At 38.6% G+C, this 22,617-nt stretch overlaps 1 protein-coding gene across 1 annotated transcript in view; it reads right to left on the bottom strand.

The window, feature by feature from the left end:
- Window positions 1–22,617, bottom strand: part of MYO18B (myosin XVIIIB) — a 1,229,288-nt gene that overhangs the window by 1,127,448 nt on the left and 79,223 nt on the right. The window contains exons 4-5 of the mRNA XM_053702090.1: window positions 18,348–18,380; window positions 13,820–14,329 (exon numbers count right to left, since the gene is read on the bottom strand). Of these exons, the coding sequence (XP_053558065.1) occupies window positions 13,820–14,329; window positions 18,348–18,380 (543 nt within the window). The remainder of the gene's footprint in view (window positions 1–13,819; window positions 14,330–18,347; window positions 18,381–22,617) is intronic.

Consider the following 22,617-nt stretch of genomic DNA (forward strand, 5'->3'; position numbering starts at 1 on the left):
TAGACTAATCCATCCTAAATGCCTCTGCTAGGCTAATCCACCAACGTAGCCCCCCCCTACCTGTCCTCACTCATCAAGAAATATACTCCAGCCCGCCCCCTAAGATCCAACAATGACCTGCTCCTTGCATCTTCTACCATCACCTCCTCCGATGCCAGGCTACAGGACTTCTCTCGTGCAGCACCAACCATCTGGAATGCACTTCCCAGAGCTGTTAGACTTTCCCCTAACCTTTCCTCCTTTAAATGCTCCCTAAAGACCTTTCTGTTCATGGAAGCCTATCTCTAAATCAGTAAAAAATGAATTCTACCTGCCTTACTGCTGCCCCATCTAACTCAACACTAACATCATTCTCACCTTTGCAGTCCCCACCTCCTGTTTCTCACCCTCCTACCATCTAGATTGTAAGTTCCCACGGGAACAGGGCCCTCAATTCCCCCTGTATTTGTTTTGTTAAACTTTGGTGTCTTCTATATTGTATTGTACTGTACTTTTATCTTTGTACCCATGGACCGCGCTGCCGAATCTGTTGGCGCTTTATAAATAAAGAATAATAATAATAATTAAAAAAAACAAATTACTTTTTGTACGCAAACAAGCCTGATAAATATCTGGCAAAAAAAATTAGAGACGCACAACAGGCCTCTTCAATAGCACTTCTGCAAAACAAATTGGGGCTCCTCACCTCCCACCCGCAGGAGATTGTAGACACATTTGCAGATTACTATGGGACCCTGTATGATGGCAAAAAAGTATCCTATGACGACAACACCCAACAATTACAGAATGACTTTTTGGACTCTACACGACTAGACATAATTTCGGAGGGGGCCCGGGAATCACTGAATGCTAAGATCACCCAGGCAGAAGTTTTGGCAGTTCTTAAAGATCTCAAACTAGGGAAAGCACCAGGACCAGATGGGTTTACTAGCGAGTACTACAAATTGTTTAAATCGGTTTTACTTCCCCACCTAGTTAGTTTTGCAAACCATATTATGGAGGGCCATGAAATTCCAACAGAGCTACTCCAAGCTAAAATAGTTGTCTTACCTAAGCCAGGGAAAAACCCGAAATTTTGTTCCAACTACAGACCCATTTCCCTTATCAACCAGGACATTAAAATTGTGACTAAGGTGATGGCCAACAGACTTAAACGTATAATCCTGACAATGGTTCACCCTGACCAAGTGGGTTTTGTTACGGGTAGGGAAGCCCCTGACAACGTGAGGAGAATGACAGTAATAATGGACTATTTGACTGACAGGAGAGTGCCTTCTCTGCTCCTATCATTGGATGCGGAGAAGGCATTTGACAGAGTGGACTGGCAATACATGTGGTCGGTGCTTGAGAGGAGAGGAATTCATGGCCCCTTTCTCGCTGCACTTAAGAATATGTACTCCACCCCTACTGCACGCATAAAAGCTATCGGGCACTATTCCACACCCATTAAGATTCTGAACGGAACTAGACAGGGATGCCCCTTGTCACCACTCCTCTTTGCGCTATGTATAGAGCCACGGGCAGCCTCAATCCGAAATAACCCAGACATATCGGGAGTTCAGATCAGGAAATTTAGCCATAAGATATCTCTGTTCGCAGATGATATCCTAATGACAATAACCAAACCACTGCTGACACTTCCAAATCTGTACAAAACTATACAGGAATTTTCCTCTGTTTCGGGGTATAAAATTAATATAGATAAGTGCGAGGCCCTTCCTTTTAACCTTCCAAAACACACTCTTAAGCTTATTGAAACTAACTTTGCATTTAAATGGACCAAAAACAGTATTAAATATCTTGGAATAAACTTGACTCCCCACTCTTCTAACCCCCTGGAAGACTGACCTCCATTAAAATGAATATACTGCCGAGACTACTATATTTATTTAGAGTCTTACCAATAAAGATTAACACACAAGATCTTGACTCTATTCAATCAGCCCTACACTGCTACCATAGAGACAAGAAACAAGCTAGGATCCAAGCTAGGGTTTTGATGCAACACAGACAGCTAGGGGGGGTAGGATTACCTAACCTACAAGACTACTACTGGGCATCCAGACTAGCTCAGATCTCTATATGTGGTAGGAGGGATGAAAACATCCTCTGGCCGATTCTGGAATCTGAGTTGGGGAAGCTCAGCTCCCCTGAGGATATCATATGGGATCCGAGGGTGGGGGGGGGTGGATGCTATGCATATTGCCCCAATTACTAAATTGTCAATACGGGAGTGGAATTCGGCACTTGGGACCTCAAATATCTTTCCTGTAAACTCATTGAAAATAACCCTAAAATACCTGATAAACCCCGACCTCAGACCAACCATAAGCAAATGGGAAAATAAGGGACTCTATAGGGTTGCAGATTTTGTTAACAATGGAACCCCTATTTCTTATGCACAGCTGAGTCTAAAAATAGAACCGTTACCACTGCAATGGTTTTTGTACCTGCAAATAGCATCTGTGATTCGAGCCTACGTTGTCAATAGGACTACACAACTCACCACAAATTTAGAAAGACTTAGCTGCACCCCAACTAGATCTAAACATGCAATCTCACACATATATATTGAATTGCAAACAGCTAAAGTTAAATCCAAGTCAGATCTAACACTTAGATGGGAGACTGATTTGAAGGTGGAGAAAGACCAAGAGGATTGGGACAAGTTGTTCTATGACTCATGTAGAAACCTATTAAGCGTGGATCTTAGGGAAAATATTATCAAAACCTCTTTTAGGTGGTACTTAACTTCCATTCAAACAGCACATTCCGTTAGAAATGGAACTAGACTCTGCTATAGGGTTTGTGGGGAGGTGGGAACCTACCTCCACATGTGGTGGGAGTGTCCGAGGGTCAGTGATATTTAGAAAAACCTATCCAGACTCCTAAGTAATTTGTTGGATGAGAACATACACCTAGATATATCGCAAATATACAAAAAAAATACACCTAGATATTCAACAAATATATGAATGTCTTCATTAGAATACTTTGCACCGTTACCAGAACTAGCATAGCTAGATACTGGAAGACGGGAGTGCCTGCATGGGTGGAAATATTGTCCAAAATCAAACAAACATACTGTATGTACGAATCAGCCGCTCAGATACAAAATACCTCAGAGTCTTTTCAGAAAGTATGGTATTATTGGATGCTAGGAAACGAAAATGGAGGAGTAGTATTAACAGACTCCAACTCATAGAAAGAAGGTCATAGGGGTTATGGGAGGGAGCAGTGGAAGTACACAACTTTGGGAGAATAGAGAAGACCGTGATGTGGTGGCAATCATAGGTTTACAAATTGTTAAATGTAATCTATATGGAACGACTTGTTTTGTTGTAGTTTTTTTTTTACTTGTTGTTATATGTTTGTTTTTACTGATTTGCGTGGTCAATAATGTAGAATTGGGGAGTTCCTCCTTTTCCTCCCCAAGCTCTATCAGTCAATCATCTGTCGCATACTAAACTGTTGGATGCCCTTCAAGGAGAACAGAGTGCTACAGGGACATTACAACCATACTAATACCTTTAAGGATACAGAAGATGGAACCTGGTGCAAATAAGGACTTATGCCCTATAACTAACAGTGGCTACTTGTTAGCACTACAGAGTGTCACTGAACTCTCACTACATCCATGTTTTACTTCTATTGTCTGTTTGTAGGGGTCAGATGACATGTTGATGACCTATTATGACCAATTTGTTTTGTATCTTAATTTTTAAAATGCATAATAAAAAGATTTAATCTAAATAAAATTTTGCTCTACCCACAGATTTGAGGATCTATAGCGTCGGATTTATTACTCCAATTTTACTTAAAGTGATGGTAAATTTCAGACTAAAAGAATGTTGAATATTAGTTTGCACGGAAAACCACATATAATAAAAGTTTTATAATCCTAATTGGTATTGTCTGTTCCTCCGCCCCCCTTCATTTTCTCTTTTGGCTAGGATGTGATGTATAGAGCAGTCAAATCCATTCTCTACATAGGCTTTCTAAGGGCTTTAAAGGGGCTGGACTTCAAGATTGTCAAATGACACATACACTGATTGGATGTTCACTAGAATTGTCATTAAAAAAAAAAAAGCGTTCTTCCAAGTTATTGCATAACATTGCAATAGAAGCATTACTATATGCACTAATTTAACCCTTTAACAGATGCATTAAAAACAGAAAAGGTACACATATACTTTTTAATGGCAAAGATGAAATATATGGCATTTCCATCACTTTAAGCAACCTTGGAAGTCTCTACACCCAAAAAAAAGTGATACTGCCTGATGATTGGTGCAGTAATTTGGCTGCAGCCTTGTCTAAAACATGTTTTATCTCAATAATGCAAAATATGTCACATTAATATCTTAAGAAACATTAAAGATATACTTCAAATCTCTATGTTTTGCAATGATTATATTATTATTAAAGAAATGTAAAATTTCTGTGCTATGTAATGAATGCCAATCACATTTCTGACAAATTCACAATCCATTAAACAATATTAAAAAACAAAATTTATGCTTACCTGATAAATTTATTTCTCTTGTGGTGTATCCAGTCCACGGATTCATCCATTACTTGTGGGATATTCTCCTTCCCAACAGGAAGCTGCAAGAGGATCACCCACAGCAGAGCTGTCTATATAGCTCCTCCCCTAACTGCCACCTCCAGTCATTCGACCGAAGACAAGCAAGAGAAAGGAGAAACTATAGGGTGCAGTGGTGACTGTAGTTTAAAAATAAAAAACACCTGCCTTAAAATGACAGGGCGGGCCGTGGACTGGATACACCACAAGAGAAATAAATTTATCAGGTAAGCATAAATTTAGTTTTCTCTTGTAAGGTGTATCCAGTCCACGGATTCATCCATTACTTGTGGGATACCAATACCAAAGCTATAGGACACGGATGAAGGGAGGGAAAAAGCAGGCGCTTAAACGGAAGGCACCACTGTCTGTAAGACCTTTCTCCCAAAAATAGCCTCCGAAGAAGCAAAAGTATCAAATTTGTAGAATTTAGAAAAAGTATGAAGCGAAGACCAAGTCGCCGCCTTACAAATCTATTCAACAGAAGCCTCATTTTTAAAAGCCCATGTGGAAACCAGCGCTCTAGTGGAATGAGCTGTAATTCTCTCAGGAGGCTGCTGGCCAGCAGTTTCATAAGCTAAGCGGATTATACTTCTTAACCAAAAAGAAAGAGAAGTTGCTGAAGCCTTTTGGCCCTTCCTCTGTCCAGAGTAGACAACAAACAATGCAGATATTTGACGAAAATCTTTAGTAGCTTGTAAATAAAACTTTAATGCACGAACCACGTCAAGATTGTGTAAAAGACTTTCTTTCTTTGAAGAAGGATTAGGACACAGTGACGGAACAACAATCTCCTGATTGATATTCTTATTAGATACCACCTTAGGAAGAAACCCAGGTTTGGTACGCAAAACTACCTTATCTGCATGGAAGATCAGATAAGGGGAATCACACTGCAAGGCAGATAACTCTGAAACTCTTTGAGCCGAAGAGATAGCTACCAGAAACAGAACTTTCCAAGATAAAAGCTTGATATCTATGGAATGCAGAGGTTCAAACGGAACCCCTTGAAGAACTTTAAGAACTAAATTTAAACTCCATGGCGGAGCAACAGGTTTAAACACAGGCTTGATTCTAACTAAAGCCTGACAAAACGCCTGAACATCTGGAACATCCGCCAGACGCTTGTGCAAAAGAATAGACAGAGCAGAAATCTGTCCCTTTAAGGAACTAGCTGACAATCCCTTGCAGAAAAGATAATATCCTGGGAATCCAGACTTTACTCCATGAGTAACCCTTGGATTCACACCAATGAAGATATTTACACCATATTTTATGATAGATTTTCCTGGTGACAAGCTTTCGAGCCTGAATTAAGGTATCGATGACCGACTCGGAGAACCCACGTTTTGATAAAATCAAGCGTTCAATCTCCAAGCAGTCAGACGCAGAGAAATTAGATTTGGATGGTTGAAAGGACCCTGAAGTAGAAGGTCCTGCCTCAGCGGTAGAGTCCATGGTGGAAGGGATGACATGTCCACCAGATCTGCATACCAAGTCCTGCGTGGCCACGCAGGTGCTATCAAAATCACCAAAGCTCTCTCCTGCTTGATCTTTGCAATCAGACGAGGGAGCAGAGGAAACAGTGGAAACACATAAGCCAGGTTGAAAGACCAAGGCACTGCTAGAGCATCTATCAGCGCTGCCATGGGATCCCTGGACCTGGATCCGTAACAAGGAAGCTTGGCATTCTGACGAGACGCCATGAGATCCAGTTCTGGTTTGCCCCAAAGTTGAATCAACTGTGCAAACACCTCCGGATGGAGATCCCACTCCCCAGGATGAAAAGTCTGTCGACTTAGAAATCCGCCTTCCAGTTCTCTACTCCTGGGATATGGATAGCTGATAGATGGAAAGAGTGAACCTCTGACCATAGAATTATTTTTGAAACCTCCAACATTGCTAGGGAACTCCTTGTTCCCCCTTGATGGTTGATGTAGGCTACAGTCATGATATTGTCCGACTGAAATCTGATGAACCTGACCGCAGCTAGCTGAGGCCAAGCCTGAAGAGCATTGAATATCGCTCTTAGTTCCAGAATGTTTATCGGAAGGAGGGTCTCCTCCTGAGTCCACAAGCCCTGAGCTTTCAGGGAGTTCAAGACTGCACCCCAGCCCAGAAGGCTGGCATCTGTCGTTACTATTGTCCAATCTGGCCTGCGGAAGGTATACCCTTGGACAGATGGACCCGAGATAGCCACCAGAGAAGAGAATCCCTGGTCTCTTGATCCATATTTAGTAGAGGGGACAAATCTGTGTAATCCCCATTCCACTGACTGAGCATGCAGAGTTGCAGCGGTCTGAGATGTAGGCGGGCAAACGGCACTATGTCCATTGCCGCTACCATTAAGCCGATTACTTCCATACACTGAGCCACTGAAGGGCGAGAAGTAGAATAAAGAACACGGCAGGAATTTAGAAGTTTTGACAACCTGGCCTCTGTCAGGTAAATCTTCATTTCTACAGAATCTATCAGAGTTCCTAGGAAGGAAACTCTTGTGAGAGGGGATAGAGAACTCTTTTCTTCGTTCACTTTCCACCCATGCGACCTCAGGAATGCCAGAACAATGTCTGTATGGGACCTGGCGATTTGAAAATTCGACGCCTATATTAGAATGTCGTCTAGCTAAGGGGCTACTGCTATACCCCGCGGCCTTAGGACCGCTAGGAGTGACCCCAGAACCTTCGTAAAGATTCTTGGTGCCGTAGCTAACCCAAAGGGAAGAGCCACCAACTGGTAATGTCTGTCTAGGAAGGCGAACCTGAGAAACCGATGATGATCTCTGTGTATCGGAATGTGCAGATAAGCATCCTTTAAGTCCACGGTAGTCATATATTGACCCTCCTGGATCATAGGTAGGATGGTTCGAATAGTCTCCATCTTGAAGGATGGGACCCTGAGAAATTTGTTTAGGATCTTGAGATCTAAGATTGGTCTGAAGGTTCCCTCTTTCTTGGGAACCACAAACAGATTTGAATAGAAGCCTTGCCCCTGTTCCTCCTTTGGAACTGGGTGGATCACTCCCATAACTAGGAGGTCTTGAACACAATGTAAAAATGCCTCTCTCTTTATCTGGTTTGCAGATAATTGTGAGAGATGAAATCTTCCTTTTGGGGAAGAAGCTTTGAAGTCCAGAAGATATCCCTGGGACACAATTTCCAACGCCCAGGGATCCTGGACATCTCTTGCCCAAGCCTGGGCGAAGAGAGAAAGTCTGCCCCCTACTAGATCCGTTACCGGATCGGGGGCTGATCTTTCATGCTGTCTTAGAGGCAGCAGCAGGTTTTTTGGCCTGCTTTCCTTTGTTCCAAGCCTGGTTAGGTCTCCAGGCCGGCTTGGACTGGGCAAAATTTCCCTCTTGTTTTGTATTAGAGGAAGTTGAAGCTGCGCCACTCTTGAAGTTTCGAAAGGTACGAAAATTAGGCTGTTTGGTCCTTAATTTGTTGGACCTATCCTGAGGAAGGGCGTAACCTTTTCCTCCAGTAATATCAGAAATGATCTCCTTCAGTCCAGGCCCGAATAGGGTCTGCCCCTTGAAGGAAATGTTAAGAAGCTTAGACTTTGAAGTAACGTCAGCTGACCAGGATTTAAGCCAAAGCGCCCTACGCGCCTGAATAGCAAAACTTGAGTTCTTAGCCGTTAGTTTGGTTAAATGAAGAACGGCGTCAGAAACAAATGAATTGACTAGCTTAAGAGCTTTAAGCTTGTCAAGGATATCATCCAATGGGGTTTCTACCTGTAGAGCCTCTTCTAGAGACTCAAACCAGAAGGCTGCAGCAGCAGTGACAGGGGCAATGCATGCAAGGGGATGGAGAATAAAACCTTGTTGAATAAAAATTTTCTTAAGGTAACCCTCTAATTTTTTGTCCATTGGATCTAGAAAAGCACAACTGTCCTCGACAGGGATAGTTGTACGCTTCGCTAGAGTAGAGACTGCTCCCTCCACCTTAGGGACCGTATGCCACAAATCCCGTGTAGCGGCATCTATGGGAAACATCTTTTTAAAAACAGGAGGGGGAGAGAACGGTACACCTGGTCTATCCCATTCCTTAGTAATAATTTCTGAAAACCTCTTAGGTATTGGAAAAACATCAGTGTAAACAGGCACTGCGTAGTATTTATCCAATTTACACAATTTCTCTGGGACTACAATGGCGTCACAGTCATCCAGAGTTGCTAAAACCTCCCTGAGCAACATGCGGATGTGTTCAAGCTTAAATTTAAATGTAGACATATCAGAATCAGGTTGAAGTGTCTTCCCTGAGTCAGAAAAATCACCCACAGATAGAAGCTCTCCTTCTTCGGCTTCTGCACATTGTGAGGGTATATCGGACATAGCTACTAAAGCATCAGAGAGCTCTGTATTTGTTCTAGCCCCAGAGCTGTCTTGCTTCCCTTGTAACCCTGGCAGTTTGGACAATACTTCTGTAAGAGTATGATTCATAACTGCCACCATGTCTTGTAAAGTATACGCAATGGGCGCGCTAGATGTACTTGGCGCCCCTTGAGCGGGAGTTATAGGCTCTGACAAGTGGGGAGAGTTAGTCGGCATAACTTCCCCCTTGTCAATTTTCTCTGGTGATAAATCTTTTAAAGCCAGAATATGGTCTTTATAACTTATAGTAAGATCAGTGCATTTGGTACACATTCTAAGAGGGGGTTCCACAATGGCTTCTAAACATAATGAACAAGGAGTTTCCTCTATGTCAGACATGTTTAACAGACTAGTAATGAGACCAGCAAGCTTTGAAAACACTTTAATTAATGTGAAAAAGCAGAAAATAAAAAAACGGTACTGTGCCTTTAAGGGAAAACAAACAAACACAAAAACTGCAAAACAGTGAAAAAAGCAGTAAACTCTATGAATTTTTTACAGTGTAAGCAAAAAAAACGGTAAAAACCGTTAAAACAGTCACAAGCAAACTGCCACAGCTCTACTGTGGCTCCTACCTTCCCATAAAACGACTTTTGTAGGCACAAAAACCCTTTACAGAGGCCCAATATGTCAGGGGACTCCTTTAGGGAAGCTGGATGTCTCAGAATGAAAAAACAACTGCGCAATTAGAGCACGAAAATAGGCCCCTCCCACCATGCACTCAAAGTCAGAGGGCCTCAAAAAACTATTCCTAGGAGTAGAATAACAGCCATGTGGAAAACTAGGCCCCAAACAAAGATTCATCACCTCAGTAAAAAACGTTCTTTATATATATGCAAACGTTTTACATACTAAGCCATAATGGAAAGTAATATGAAAATTACCCTTTACTGCAAGCATGATGCCAGTCGTTTATTAAATCACTGCAATCAGGCTTACCTTAACTATATCAGGCACTGTCAGCATTTTCTAGTTCTTATCATCCTCTAGAAATAATATACTGAACATACCTCAGGGCAGTTAATTCTGCAGGCCGTTCTCTCAGCTGAAGTTTCCTCATACTCTTTAGTTATGTGTGAGAACAGCAGTGGACCTTAGTTACAACCTGCTAAGATCATCATCAAAATTCTTCTTCTAATTTCTGCCTGAGGTAAAAAACAGTACAATGCCGGCACCGTTAAAAAATAACAAACTTTTGATTGAAGATAAACTACACTAATTCACCACATATCTCTAGCTACTTCCCTTGTCGAGAGCTGCAAGAGAATGACTGGAGGTGGCAGTTAGGGGAGGAGCTATATAGACAGCTCTGCTGTGGGTGATCCTCTTGCAGCTTCCTGTTGGGAAGGAGAATATTCCACAAGTAATGGATGAATCCGTGGACTGGATACACCTTACAAGAGAAATAAAGCTCTTAAAGTTCATATTGGTTACGTTTGTGAAGTCTGAGAGCTAAAGTTTATTTTCACATAGTTTGAATGTCTTTCGGATTTAATAAGCCAGTTAACAGAAATTATAAACTTGAACTGCATTCTTCCCAGCCCGAAATGGTGCATCATATTGCCCAGAAGCCATAATTTAACAAGAGGTTCATTTTTTTGTGGGGGAATGCAGAGATTAAATTTTAACATCCATTAAACAAACACCAGAAATGTCAATGCATTGTCACATTTTAATGAGAACTGCAGCATTAAAATTAATTTTGATGTCCAATTTCCCAAGTTTTACTAAAGAGATAAAAAAAAATTAAATTTGCTTAGCCACTTGAACGCAACACAGTATACACTGCAGTCAAGTGGTTAAAGAGATAAAAACCAAAGGTATTCAAACCAAGAACCTTCACTTTAAGGGCCAGATACACTAGTGGTTTAGCTATGTAGGTTTATGTTTAAATTGGACTGTTGCACTCGGTTTATGAGCTTATGAGTCAGTTGCATTATAACCAATGCAATCTTTTTGTTATATAGTACTTTTCAAGCATGTACTGACTTTACATATCAAAACCTGGTCCTCTTTATAGTGATAGCAACATCCACTGCACACGGTAACTGACATTTCCAAACCATGTAACGGAAATAAGAGACAAAGGCTCAAAAAGGTGAAATAAAAAGTCTGTATTCAGTAACTCTGTTAGGCAAAAGCGGTTACAACAGGCAATTCAGCAGGTCAAACGAGTTTCAAATGTTTATATATTAAACTTCCTCAGTGACCATCATGCACTATTGCCCATAATGCAGCTCTATTTAAAGGGCAAGAAAACACACTCCCTCTTTAATTAAACCAATCAAATTACAAAAAAGTGCTGCATTATGTCAACTACGAATACTGTGTTAAGTGACAGCAAAATACATTTCTTTATTTAGATAGACTGAAAACATTATGCTACACATAATAATATAATTTTTGACTCACATATTAACTATCAGAAAAGGAATTTAGTTTGACTCAACATAAAAAAAATATAAAAAACTTTACTTAACTAATTAGGTATCCACAAATAGTTTTACATCCCATTCAGAATTTAACCCTATTGGCATTCTGGTATCCAGCTGAAAGATCCAGAAAACCTCTCTTTTACTGAGAGTATTACATCTATTTCCTCCTCTTGGATGTCTGGCAATCAGCTGGATACCCTGAAATGTCAGCAGGGAACTGTCAGAGTCGTGTTCTTTTCTGAAATGTAGGGAGACTGGTGTAGTGGACTCAGGATCTTCTATGGAACGCAAGTATCACTACGTACAGTGAAGAATATGCCCAAATTTGTGGCATTATTCGTAAAGCATTGCCTATCCTAGAGACAGATGACAAATTATGTGACATAGTTAAAGATGGAGTATTATTTGTGTCACGTAAAGCAAAAACATTAAGAGGGATTTTGTCTCCCTCTATGTTGCCAAATATTTCTAGCCAGAATTGGTTGTCTATTAAACCAGGTTTTTTCAAATGTGGTAGTAGGAGGTGTAAGTCTTGCACTTATGCTACCTTTGGTCAGAATTTTGTGTCTACTGCAAATGAAAAACAATTTAAGATACAGGAACATATAACATGCAATTCTTGCTATGTTATATACCTTCTGACCTGTAGGGGGTGCTATAGGCAGTATGTCGGTCAGACGACACAGGCTTTAAAAGATCGTTTTTTGGAACACTTGCGTTCCATAGAAGATCCTGAGTCCACTACACCAGTCTCCCTACATTTCAGAAAAGAACACGACTCTGACAGTTCCCTGCTGACATTTCAGGGTATCCAGCTGATTGCCAGACATCCAAGAGGAGGAAATAGATGTAATACTCTCAGTAAAAGAGAGGTTTTCTGGATCTTTCAGCTGGATACCAGAATGCCAATAGGGTTAAATTCTGAATGGGATGTAAAACTATTTGTGGATACCTAATTAGTTAAGTAAAGTTTTTTATATTTTTTTTATGTTGAGTCAAACTAAATTCCTTTTCTGATAGTTAATATGTGAGTCAAAAATTATATTATTATGTGTAGCATAATGTTTTCAGTCTATCTAAATAAAGAAATGTATTTTGCTGTCACTTAACACAGTATTCGTAGTTGACATAATGCAGCACTTTTTTGTAATTTGATTGGTTTAATTAAAGAGGGAGTGTGTTTTCTTGCCCTTTAAATAGAGCTGCATTATGGGCAATAGTGCATGATGGTCACTGAGGAAGTTTAATATATAAACATTTGAAACGCGTTTGACCTGCTGAATTGCCTGTTGTAACCGCTTTTGCCTAACAGAGTTACTGAATACAGACTTTTTATTTCACCTTTTTGAGCCTTTGTCTCTTATTTCCGTTACATGGTTTGGAAATGTCAGTTACCGTGTGCAGTGGATGTTGCTATCATATTTAGTGCAAGCGGTGGTGGATCGTTTTAACCAATTGCACCGGATTGACTGAATAACCCAGGGGTCGTCATCGGGACGTCAGGACTTATTCAAGAGGGGCGGCAACTTACGTGAAGCGCGAGCCGAGGCCACACACATAGCGGACGTCTGAGCGCTCCCACACTGTTGCTGTTACTCTTTATAGTGACACAGGTGAAATGTGCTTACTAATAAACATCAGGAGAAATTTACCAAGCAGCCTAAGCAACCCTCATACCTGTTGTTGTGCAGGTTCACTCTTTTGAGCCTGAAAACCGCTAGTTAAAAAGCTGCAGTTGTAGAGTTAAAGTATACTGGCCTGATCTATTAAGGATGGATATGCTCTTCTCACATACAATTGATTGGGCAAGAGTAGAGGGCATTTTTTGAACAATCATAAATTCAATTTGTGCCAACTTCCTTAATGCTTAAACCATGAACTAAAAAATCATTTTAAACCTCATTTTTAATTCTTAAATTACTACATTTTCATAAAAACATCTCATAGGCTTTTTTTGTAATTTTCTTAGCTTCATTGTAATGACCACATAAGTAAATTATGCTGACAAATACTTTTTTCGCTCTTTCTCCTTGTTTCTCCCTCTTCCTAGGAAGATACATATTTATCTCAATAAATATTTTCTATTTCACATAAAAGCTACTCTATTAAGAAAGATAATTCATTTCTTTCTTATGACTGTCTCTCCCTTTTTGTGAAACATGGTTAATTCTCTCGCTATTTATAGATATTCTCTCTCATGATAAAAGTCCTAATTCACTAACTCTCCCTGGCCTGAAGAGATTATCTAAGAGGTCTTGTTAGTACTGCGGGTTCTCATTAAAAAAGAACAAACAAAAAAAAACATTGTTGTGTGATTTTTTTCCATGCAGTTTTTGATAATCAACCCATTGTATCTCTAGCCCCTTCTTCTTTTATCATGATATATAGATATGCACTTTTATTAGAAGCACTATTAAAACTTACCTTTTCTGATTGTAAGATTGTTTCTGTGCTTTGGACCTCTGTTTTCTTATCCTCGTTGCTCTTCTCTTCAGACGCACTGTCTACTGTAGTCTCTTGTCTTTCATCATTCACATCAGCATGCTCTACTGGAGTAACCTGTTCAACCTTGTTGTCCAAGACAGTACATTCTGGACTTTCCACTGAAACATTATCTGCTACTGCCTGTTGGGGAACAGTCTCTTCTACAGGGAGGGGAGATTTGCTGCTAGAAGAATCATTTGATTTCTTGGATTGATCCTCTGTGTTTGGTCTGGGTTGGGGCATGTTCTGTTTCTTTGGTGGACTCTTTAGAACCCTCAAGTTAATGTTTCTTTTGCTCGGTTTTTCTGTTATTTGTCCTGGAGGCTTCTCCCCATTGAGTCCATTCATAAAAAGGTTATTTTTAGTTGCCATTTCATCTTCATCGTTTATTATGTTCTCCTCTTTAAATGCAAACTGCTGCACGAGTGTGTTGCTAAGTTTACCAGGAGACTAAGAGAAAATAAAGATAAAATATGTAGAAGATGTTTGTTACAGAAACATTTAATATGTTGTATGTCTTTAATCTTTTTGTATTCAAAATCTAAAGTAAATATATTAATAGTCAGCATTCATCTCCATCCTCTGTATTTTAGATTAACAAAATCAAAGGTTGAGCATAGGCATGCCAGTCATAATAGCTTCCGACAAATTCAGCTAAACACACATGGCAGTATAAAACATTGACAAATTAAATGTAAAGCAGAGGGTCTAGAATTAACTGGTAACACTCTCAGGATTTTTTAAGTGTAAAATTTTAATCTGTGATGTAAAATTTACACTTAAAAATAACCTGGATAGTGCTTCTAGCTTGTTTGAGATATATAGATGATAGATAGAAATATATTCACTCATAGGGCCCAATCCTCTAAAGCTATCTGGTCTGGTCAGATTCTATACAATTCTATGTTATTATTCTGAGGCCCCTCATATATTGTTTTAAAGAAAAATTTTACCTTGGTAACTGTGCATATCATTAAGGTGATTTCCATAAAAATGGGCTTTATGTGAAGGAGACACACTTACTTTACAATATATTGTTCAGTTATATAAGCTAAAGATTTCACTACATGGTGGCAAATCTTTGAGAATCAGAGGCATAGTCATGTATGCATATGTTATTAGACTTTTGCTATAATTGCTTATAATCCAATGATATTGTGAATATTTTTAGTGTGTGTTCTAATCACTATATATCACATGATCAGATGTTAGGAGAATTGTTAATTAGTAGGACAAGTTTACACTATCCCTTATCTCTTCAAGGAATAATATTTAAAAACAAAGATTAAGCAAAAGGCACAGGTTGTACTTTATCCACATGTCTACTGGAAAGAATGAGTAAAAAAAACCGCTACCATGTATTGTCTATAAATGATTCCCACGAGATTCACAATTAACCATACATGGATCTATTTTAATTATTTTGTATATTTTGCAGCATATTTTGGTTAAAGACAGTTATTGATTACATTATAATACACAAATGTAATTTATATTATTAGTAATTAATAAAGAATAAGAATCATACAGTGTCTGAGAGAAATGTGACAGTGATCATTCAGATGTTTGGAGGCAAATAAAGAGGGTACACCATACACAAGGAGTATCCAGATTTAGGGCAATTCAATATTTCATAGAGCCAAAGACATGCAGATAAACATGGCTAAGATACATCTATCTCAAGAGGGCAATAACTTAGCTAACGCACCATAAACTAGCACCTCTTGAGAATGAGAAGAGCAGATTCCACAAATACAAAAACACATGGACAGAGATTTCACTAAATAAATGTTTTCACTGACTCACATTATTTCTCACATGATTTCACACATATATCTGTATTTTACCCAGTATCATTTAAATTATACAGTAATCTAAATTCTTCCGCTTGTTTTCCACTGAGATTTAAAATAAATTATAGCAGAAGTGTAACTCATTAATAATTATTTTTCTTAGCCGAAAAGAAAGTGTGACCTATTTTTTTTTTCTGGTGTCATTTATTGTAGATTCTACATCTCTTGTAGTAGGGAATACAAGGACATGAATTTACACCATCCTGTGGTAAAGTAACAAGTGAAACTATTAAGTGAGTGAGTCAGGGAAAATTAATGCTGCGTTAGTAAGCGATGCCCATGTGTGGCCGTCAGCAAGGAATGTGCTTTGCTCTATCTGCAAATGTACTTCTGGCTGTCCTGAAGTGTCAGATAAGTTAAAGGGACAGTATACTATAAAATTGTTTTCCCTTTATGTGTTTCCAATTACTTTTTTTACCAGTTGCAGAGTATAAAATGTATGAGATTTGCTTTTTTAAGGCTTATTTGTGTATATGAATTAGCTGGCTTTGTGTTTTGAAGCCACAATCTTATAAAATGGGTTGAACTTGTAGGTATAATCAGATCTCATTACTTTATCACACTGTGTACATATACCTGCTTCTTTATCGTATATCTGTCCATAAACCAATCACCAATACTTGGAGAGAACAATGGAAAATTAACATTTTATTACCTTATCTCTTCTATAACCCACTGGGAGTGTAATTTCTTCTACTGGCTGTGTTTACACAGCTTGGACTTGAGACCAAAAACTTTCAGGATGGGTGGGGATACCACAGGCTAAATAAACAATTTCAAATGCCAATATAAGGTTAATGGAAATACTTGTAAACAACTGAATACACTCCAGCAGGTAAAGTGGATCATTGGGAACAAATTAAAGGGGAGATTTTTTTTAGTAAACTGTCCCTTTAACTCATTTTTTGGATGGATGTACCTCAGCCATGTTTTGTTATGGATCTATGAACCTTCACCTCTGTCAACTTAGATTCCCCAGAAACATGAAAAATAAAATGAAAACCACCAAATGGGACTATATACTGTACAGTTTATATTCTGGGTTTTTTTCTTCCTTAGTTACCCTGAATGTGCTTTGTAAAATGTTTGTGTGGTATAGTTGAATCTATCCTAAGTTATCATTAAACAAAGTTTGCAAAAATAAATGTGCAAATTATGAGCTTTATAGCTATTTTCTATAATACATAAAGTTTTTCAAAATATATTTAAATTATCCTTTATTGAGTGCTGATTTGAACCTGAAATGATTTGCTATTGTAGCCAGATCACTTGTATATTTTATCATGCGCAAGGTAGTATTTAAATCCTTATTATTGCCATTAGCAACACGGAGTTGATGACTTATAACATGAGGACACAAACATCCAGCGCATTGTGACTTTTATTATATATAATGTCATTGAATAAACTTCTATGAAATCCTTAAAAAAAAAATTCCCAGAAACCTGAGGGGCTGTTGACAAATAAGTGTTTGTTATTTGATCCTAACAAAACCTGTTCATGTTTCAAGACGTGCAGATGGTATCTGCTGACCTTCCGCTGCTAGCAACAGCTGCTGTGTCAGGACTAATCGTTACTTCCCATTTCTGTTCAGGTCAGGCTCTGCTCTCTTATTGAATCAGCAAGTCAAAAAAAGTTTAGTTCTTTCATGATTCAGATAGAGCATGCAATTTTAAGTAACTTTCTATTTTACTCCCATTATCAATGTATCTTCGTTCTCTTGCTATCTTTATTTGAAAAGCAAGAATGTAAGTTTACGAGCCAGCTCAACTTTGGTTCAGCACCTAGGTAGCAATTGCTGATTGGTGTCTAAATGCAGCCACCAATCAGCAAGCGCTATCCAGGGTGCTGAACCAAAAATGGACTGGCTCGTAAGCTTACATTTCTGCTTTTTCAAATAAAGATACCAAGAGAATGAAGAAAAATTCATAATAGGAGTAAATTAGAACGTTTTTACTTTCAACCTGATGCGCTCAAAAAGCTTACTTCTTGCAAAGTTTATGCTCAAGCAAAAGCACTAACTAGCACACCACTTGTAATCTGACCCTAAACCTTTGACATGGTAAAATAATATTGAGCAGTAGGTATCCAGACAAATTTTCCCAGCCATCATATTTTGCAACCTAAATGTTGCTGAAATAGATTTTTAATTAAATGATAGCAGCAAGAATGTTGTCATCTAGTAACCGGTGAATGGTGACATTGCAGTATTTAGGATTAGGGCTAGGGTCAGGGATATGGATAGAGGCGCAGCTCAGTAAAGGGTTATGGAGACCCTCGCAATGTTTACTATAACATTGCTGCAAAGGCCACTGTACTGCTTAAGCCACATTATGTCCCTGTCACATTATGGATTTGCCGACATTCTAGCTCCAATTCTATGGCTGACTCTATATTTTGGTTCAAAATGAAGCAGACATGGGAAAGGAGCAAGTGGTTAATAATATAACATATTGTCAAAATGATTTTATTTCATGCCACAAACGTGTTAGTATGCATGTGGAACTCAGGCTTTTTACTGGATTATTTTTGTGTTCTTGTCTTTGGTAAAGTTATACAGCAGATAGTAGATAGTATTTAGAAATAAATCAGGCAAAAAAACAAATAGTACATACCTTTAATGCTTCAGGTAGGGGCTCTTGCTTGACCTTTTAGACAGACACAGTATTGTTATAAAAAAACACAAGTGTATATTATCAGAACCACAATTCAAAAGCATTTCTAGGAAAAGCTACAGCTACAAACTGCAAAAGTAACAGAGTTCTTGATCTAAATACAGCTTAGCCTGCAGAAGGGCTATATTGTCTGTGTTCCATGAAACGTTGTAAATAGGACTTTCATGAACAATATTGCAGGAGATACAAAACAATACATATTGCACCCTTGAAGGTAAAAAGAAAGTTGCACATAAGCAAAAAAAACTCATAAACCCAACTATGATTAAAGTGACAGTCTACAAAAGAATTGTTATTGTTTTAAGAGATAGATTATCCCTTTATTACCCATTCTCCAGTTTTGCATAATCAACACTGTTATATTAATATACTTTTTACCTCTGTGATTACCTTGTATCTAAACCTCTTCTGACAGCTTCCCTGATCACATGACTGTGACTAGTTAAAATCTATTGAGTTGCATTTAGTACTGTGTTGTGCTAACTCTTATATAACTTCCCGGGCGTGATCACATTCGGCTAGATTAAGAGTTGTGCGTTAGGGTAAAAAAGCAGCGTTAAGAGGTCCTAACGCAAGTCCGCTGGTATTACGAGTTTTGCAGGTTTAGGGGCACCGCACACTTGTTTGGCCTTACCGCAAAACGACTTGCGTAAACTTCGTAAAGTCTTTTTTCTATGGGACTTCCATAGCACCGGTATTATGAGTCTGTCTTGGGAGGCCAAAAAGTGAGCGGTACACCCTACCCCATCAAGAGTCCTAACGCATTTAAAAGTCAGTAGTTATGAGTTTTATGGTACAACGCCGTAACATAAAACTCATAACTAAAGTGCTAAAAAGTACACTAACACCCATAAACTACCTATTAACCCCTAAACCGAGGCCCTCCCGCATCGCAAACACTATATTAAAAATTTTAACCCCTAATCTGCTGCTCCGGACACCGCCACCACCTACATTATATTTATGAACCCCTAATCAAGTGCCCCTAACATCGCCAACACCTACATTATATCTATTAACCCCTAATCTGCTTTCCCCAATGTCGCCGACACAGACATTATATTATTAACCCCTAATCTGCTGCCACTATATTAAAGTTATTAACCCCTAAACCTATGTCTAACCCTAAACCTAACATCCCCTAACTTAAATATAATTTAAATAAATCTAAATAAATATTCCTATCAATAACTAAATTATTTCTATTTAAAACTAAATACCTATAAAATAAACCCTAAGCTAGCTACAATATAACTAATAGTTACATTGTAGCTATCATAGGGTTTATTTTTATTTTAAAGGCAAGTTTGTATTTATTTTAACTAGGTACAATAGTTATTAAATAGTTATTAACTATTTAATAACTACCTAGCTAAAATAAATACAAAAGTACCTGTAAAATAAAACCTAACCTAAGTTACAATAACACCTAACACTACACTATAATTAAATACATTTACTAAATGAAATACAATTAAATAAATTACATACAATTAGCTAAATTAAATTAGCTAAAGTACAAAAAAACAAAACACTAAATTACAGAAAATAATAAACAAATTACAGATATTTAAACTAATTACACCTAATCTAATAGCCCTATTTAAATGAAAAAGCCCCCCCAAAATAAAAAAGAAAACCCTATCCTAAACTAAACTACCAATAGCCCTTAAAAGGGCCTTTTGCGGGGCATTGCCCCAAAGTAATCAGCTCTATTACCTGTAAAAAAAAAATAATACAAACAACCCCCCAACAGTAAAACCCACCATCCACACAACCAACCCCCAAAATAAAATACTATCTAAAAAAAACTAAGCTCCCCATTGCCCTGAAAAGGGCATTTGGATGGGCATTTCCCTTAAAAGGGCAGTTAGCTCTTTTGCCAGAATTAAGGTAGAAAAAATCCTATTGGCTGATGCTTGGAATAGCCAATAGAATGCGTGCTCAATCCTATTGGCTGATTGGATCAGCCAATAGGATTGAACATCAATCCTATTGGATGATTGCATCAGCTAATAGGATTTTTTCTACCTTAATTCCGATTGGCTGATAGAATTCTATCAGCCAATCAGAATCTAAGGGACGCCATCTTGGATGACGTCACTTAAAGGTACCTTCATTCTGTTTTAGTTGTCTCCAGAAGAGGATGCTCTGTGTCGGATGTCTTGAAGATGGACCCGCTCCGCGCAGGATGGATGAAGATAGGAGATGCCGTCTGGATGAAGACTTCTGCCCGTCTGGAGGACCACTTCTGCCCGGCTTGGATGAAGACTTCTGCCCGTCTGGAGGACCACTTCTGCCCAGCTTGGATGAAGACTTCTGCCCGTCTGGAGGACCACTTTGTCCGTTTTGGATGAAGACGTCTCCCGGTAAGTCGATCTTCAGGGGGTTAGTATTAGGTTTTTTTAAGGGTGTATTGGGTGGGTTTTATTTTTAGGTTAGGGACTTTGGGCGGCAAAAGAGCTAACTGCCCTTTTAAGGGCAATGCCCATCCAAATGCCCTTTTCAGAGCAATGGGGAGCTTAGGTTTTTTTAGGTACTATTTTATTTGGTAGGTTGGTTGTGTGGGTGGTGGGTTTTACTGTTGGGGGGGCTGTTTGTATTTTTTTTACAGGTAAAAGAGCTGATTACTTTGGGGCAATGCTCCGCAAAAGGCCCTTTTAAGGGCTATTGGTAATTTAGTTTAGGCTAGGGTTTTTTTTATTTTGGGGGGGCTTTTTTATTTTAATAGGGCTATTAGATTAGGTGTAATTAGTTTAAATTTCTGTAATTTGTTTATTATTTTCTGTAATTTAGTGGGGGGGTTTTTGTACTTTAGCTAATTTAATTTAGCTAATTGTATGTAATTTATTTAATTGTATTTAATTTAGTAAATTTATTTAATTATAGTGTAGTGTTAGGTATTATTGTAACTTAGGTTAGGTTTTATTTTACAGGTACTTTTGTATTTATTTTAGCTAGGTAGTTATTAAATAGTTAATAACTATTTAATAACTATTGTACCTAGTTAAAATAAATACAAACTTGCCTGTAAAATAAAAATAAACCATAAGCTAGCTATAATGTAACTATTAGTTATATTGTAGCTAGTTTAGGGTTTATTTTATAGGTAAATATTTAGTTTTAAATAGGAATAATTTAGTTAATGATAGTAATTTTATTTAGATTTATTTAAATTATATTTAAGTTAGGGGGTGTTAGGGTTAGACTTAGGTATAGGGGTTAATAAATTTAATATAGTGGCAGCGACGTTGGGGGCAGCAGATTAGGGGTTAATAAATGTAGGTAGGTGGCGTTGATGTTAGGGATGGCAGATAAGGGATTAATAATATTTAACTAATGTTTGCGAGGCGGGAGTGTGGCGGTTTAGGGGTTAATGTTATAGTGGCGGCGACGTTGGGGGTGGCAGAATAGGGGTTAATAAGTGTAGGTAGGTGGCGGCGACATTGGGGCGGCAGATTAGGGGTTAATAAATATAATGTAGGTGTCGGCGATGTTGGGGGCAGCAGATTAGGGGTTCATAAGTATAATGTAGGTGGTGGCGGTGTCCGGGGCGGCAGATTAGGGGTTAATAAGTATAATATAGGTGGCGGCGATGTCGGGGATGGCAGATTAGGGTTAATAAATGTAAGATTAGGGGTGTTTAGACTCGGAGTTCATGTTAGGGTGTTAGGTGTAGACAGAAAATTTTTCCCCCATAGGAATCAATGGGGCTGCGTTACTGAGTTTTACGCTGCTTTATTGCAGGTGTTAGACTTTTTCTCAGCCGGCTCTCCCCATTGATGTCTATGGGGAAATCATGCACGAGCACGTACGACCAGCTCACCGCTGACTTAAGCAGCACTGGTATTGGAGTGCGGTAATGAGCAAAATTTTTGCTCAACGCTCACTTCTTGCCTTTTAACGCCGTGTTTGTAAAAACCTGTAATACCAGCGCTGTAGGTAAGTGAGAGGTGAGACAAAACTGCTCGTTAGCACCGCATAGCCTCTAACGCAAAACTCGTAATCTAGGTGATTGTTATCTATATGGTCCACATGAACTAGCTGTCTCCTGTTGTGAAAAGCAAATACAAAAGCATGTGATATTAAGAGGCTGTCAATAGAGAAATTTAGAGGTTTAAATGTTATAAAGTATATTAATCTAAAAATGTTGGTTGTGCAAAGCTGGGGAATGGGTAGAAAATGCATTATCTAACTAACAATAACAATT

This window comes from Bombina bombina, chromosome 2 (genome assembly GCF_027579735.1).
Source record: "Bombina bombina isolate aBomBom1 chromosome 2, aBomBom1.pri, whole genome shotgun sequence".
In the NCBI taxonomy this organism is placed as follows: Eukaryota; Metazoa; Chordata; class Amphibia; order Anura; family Bombinatoridae; genus Bombina; species Bombina bombina.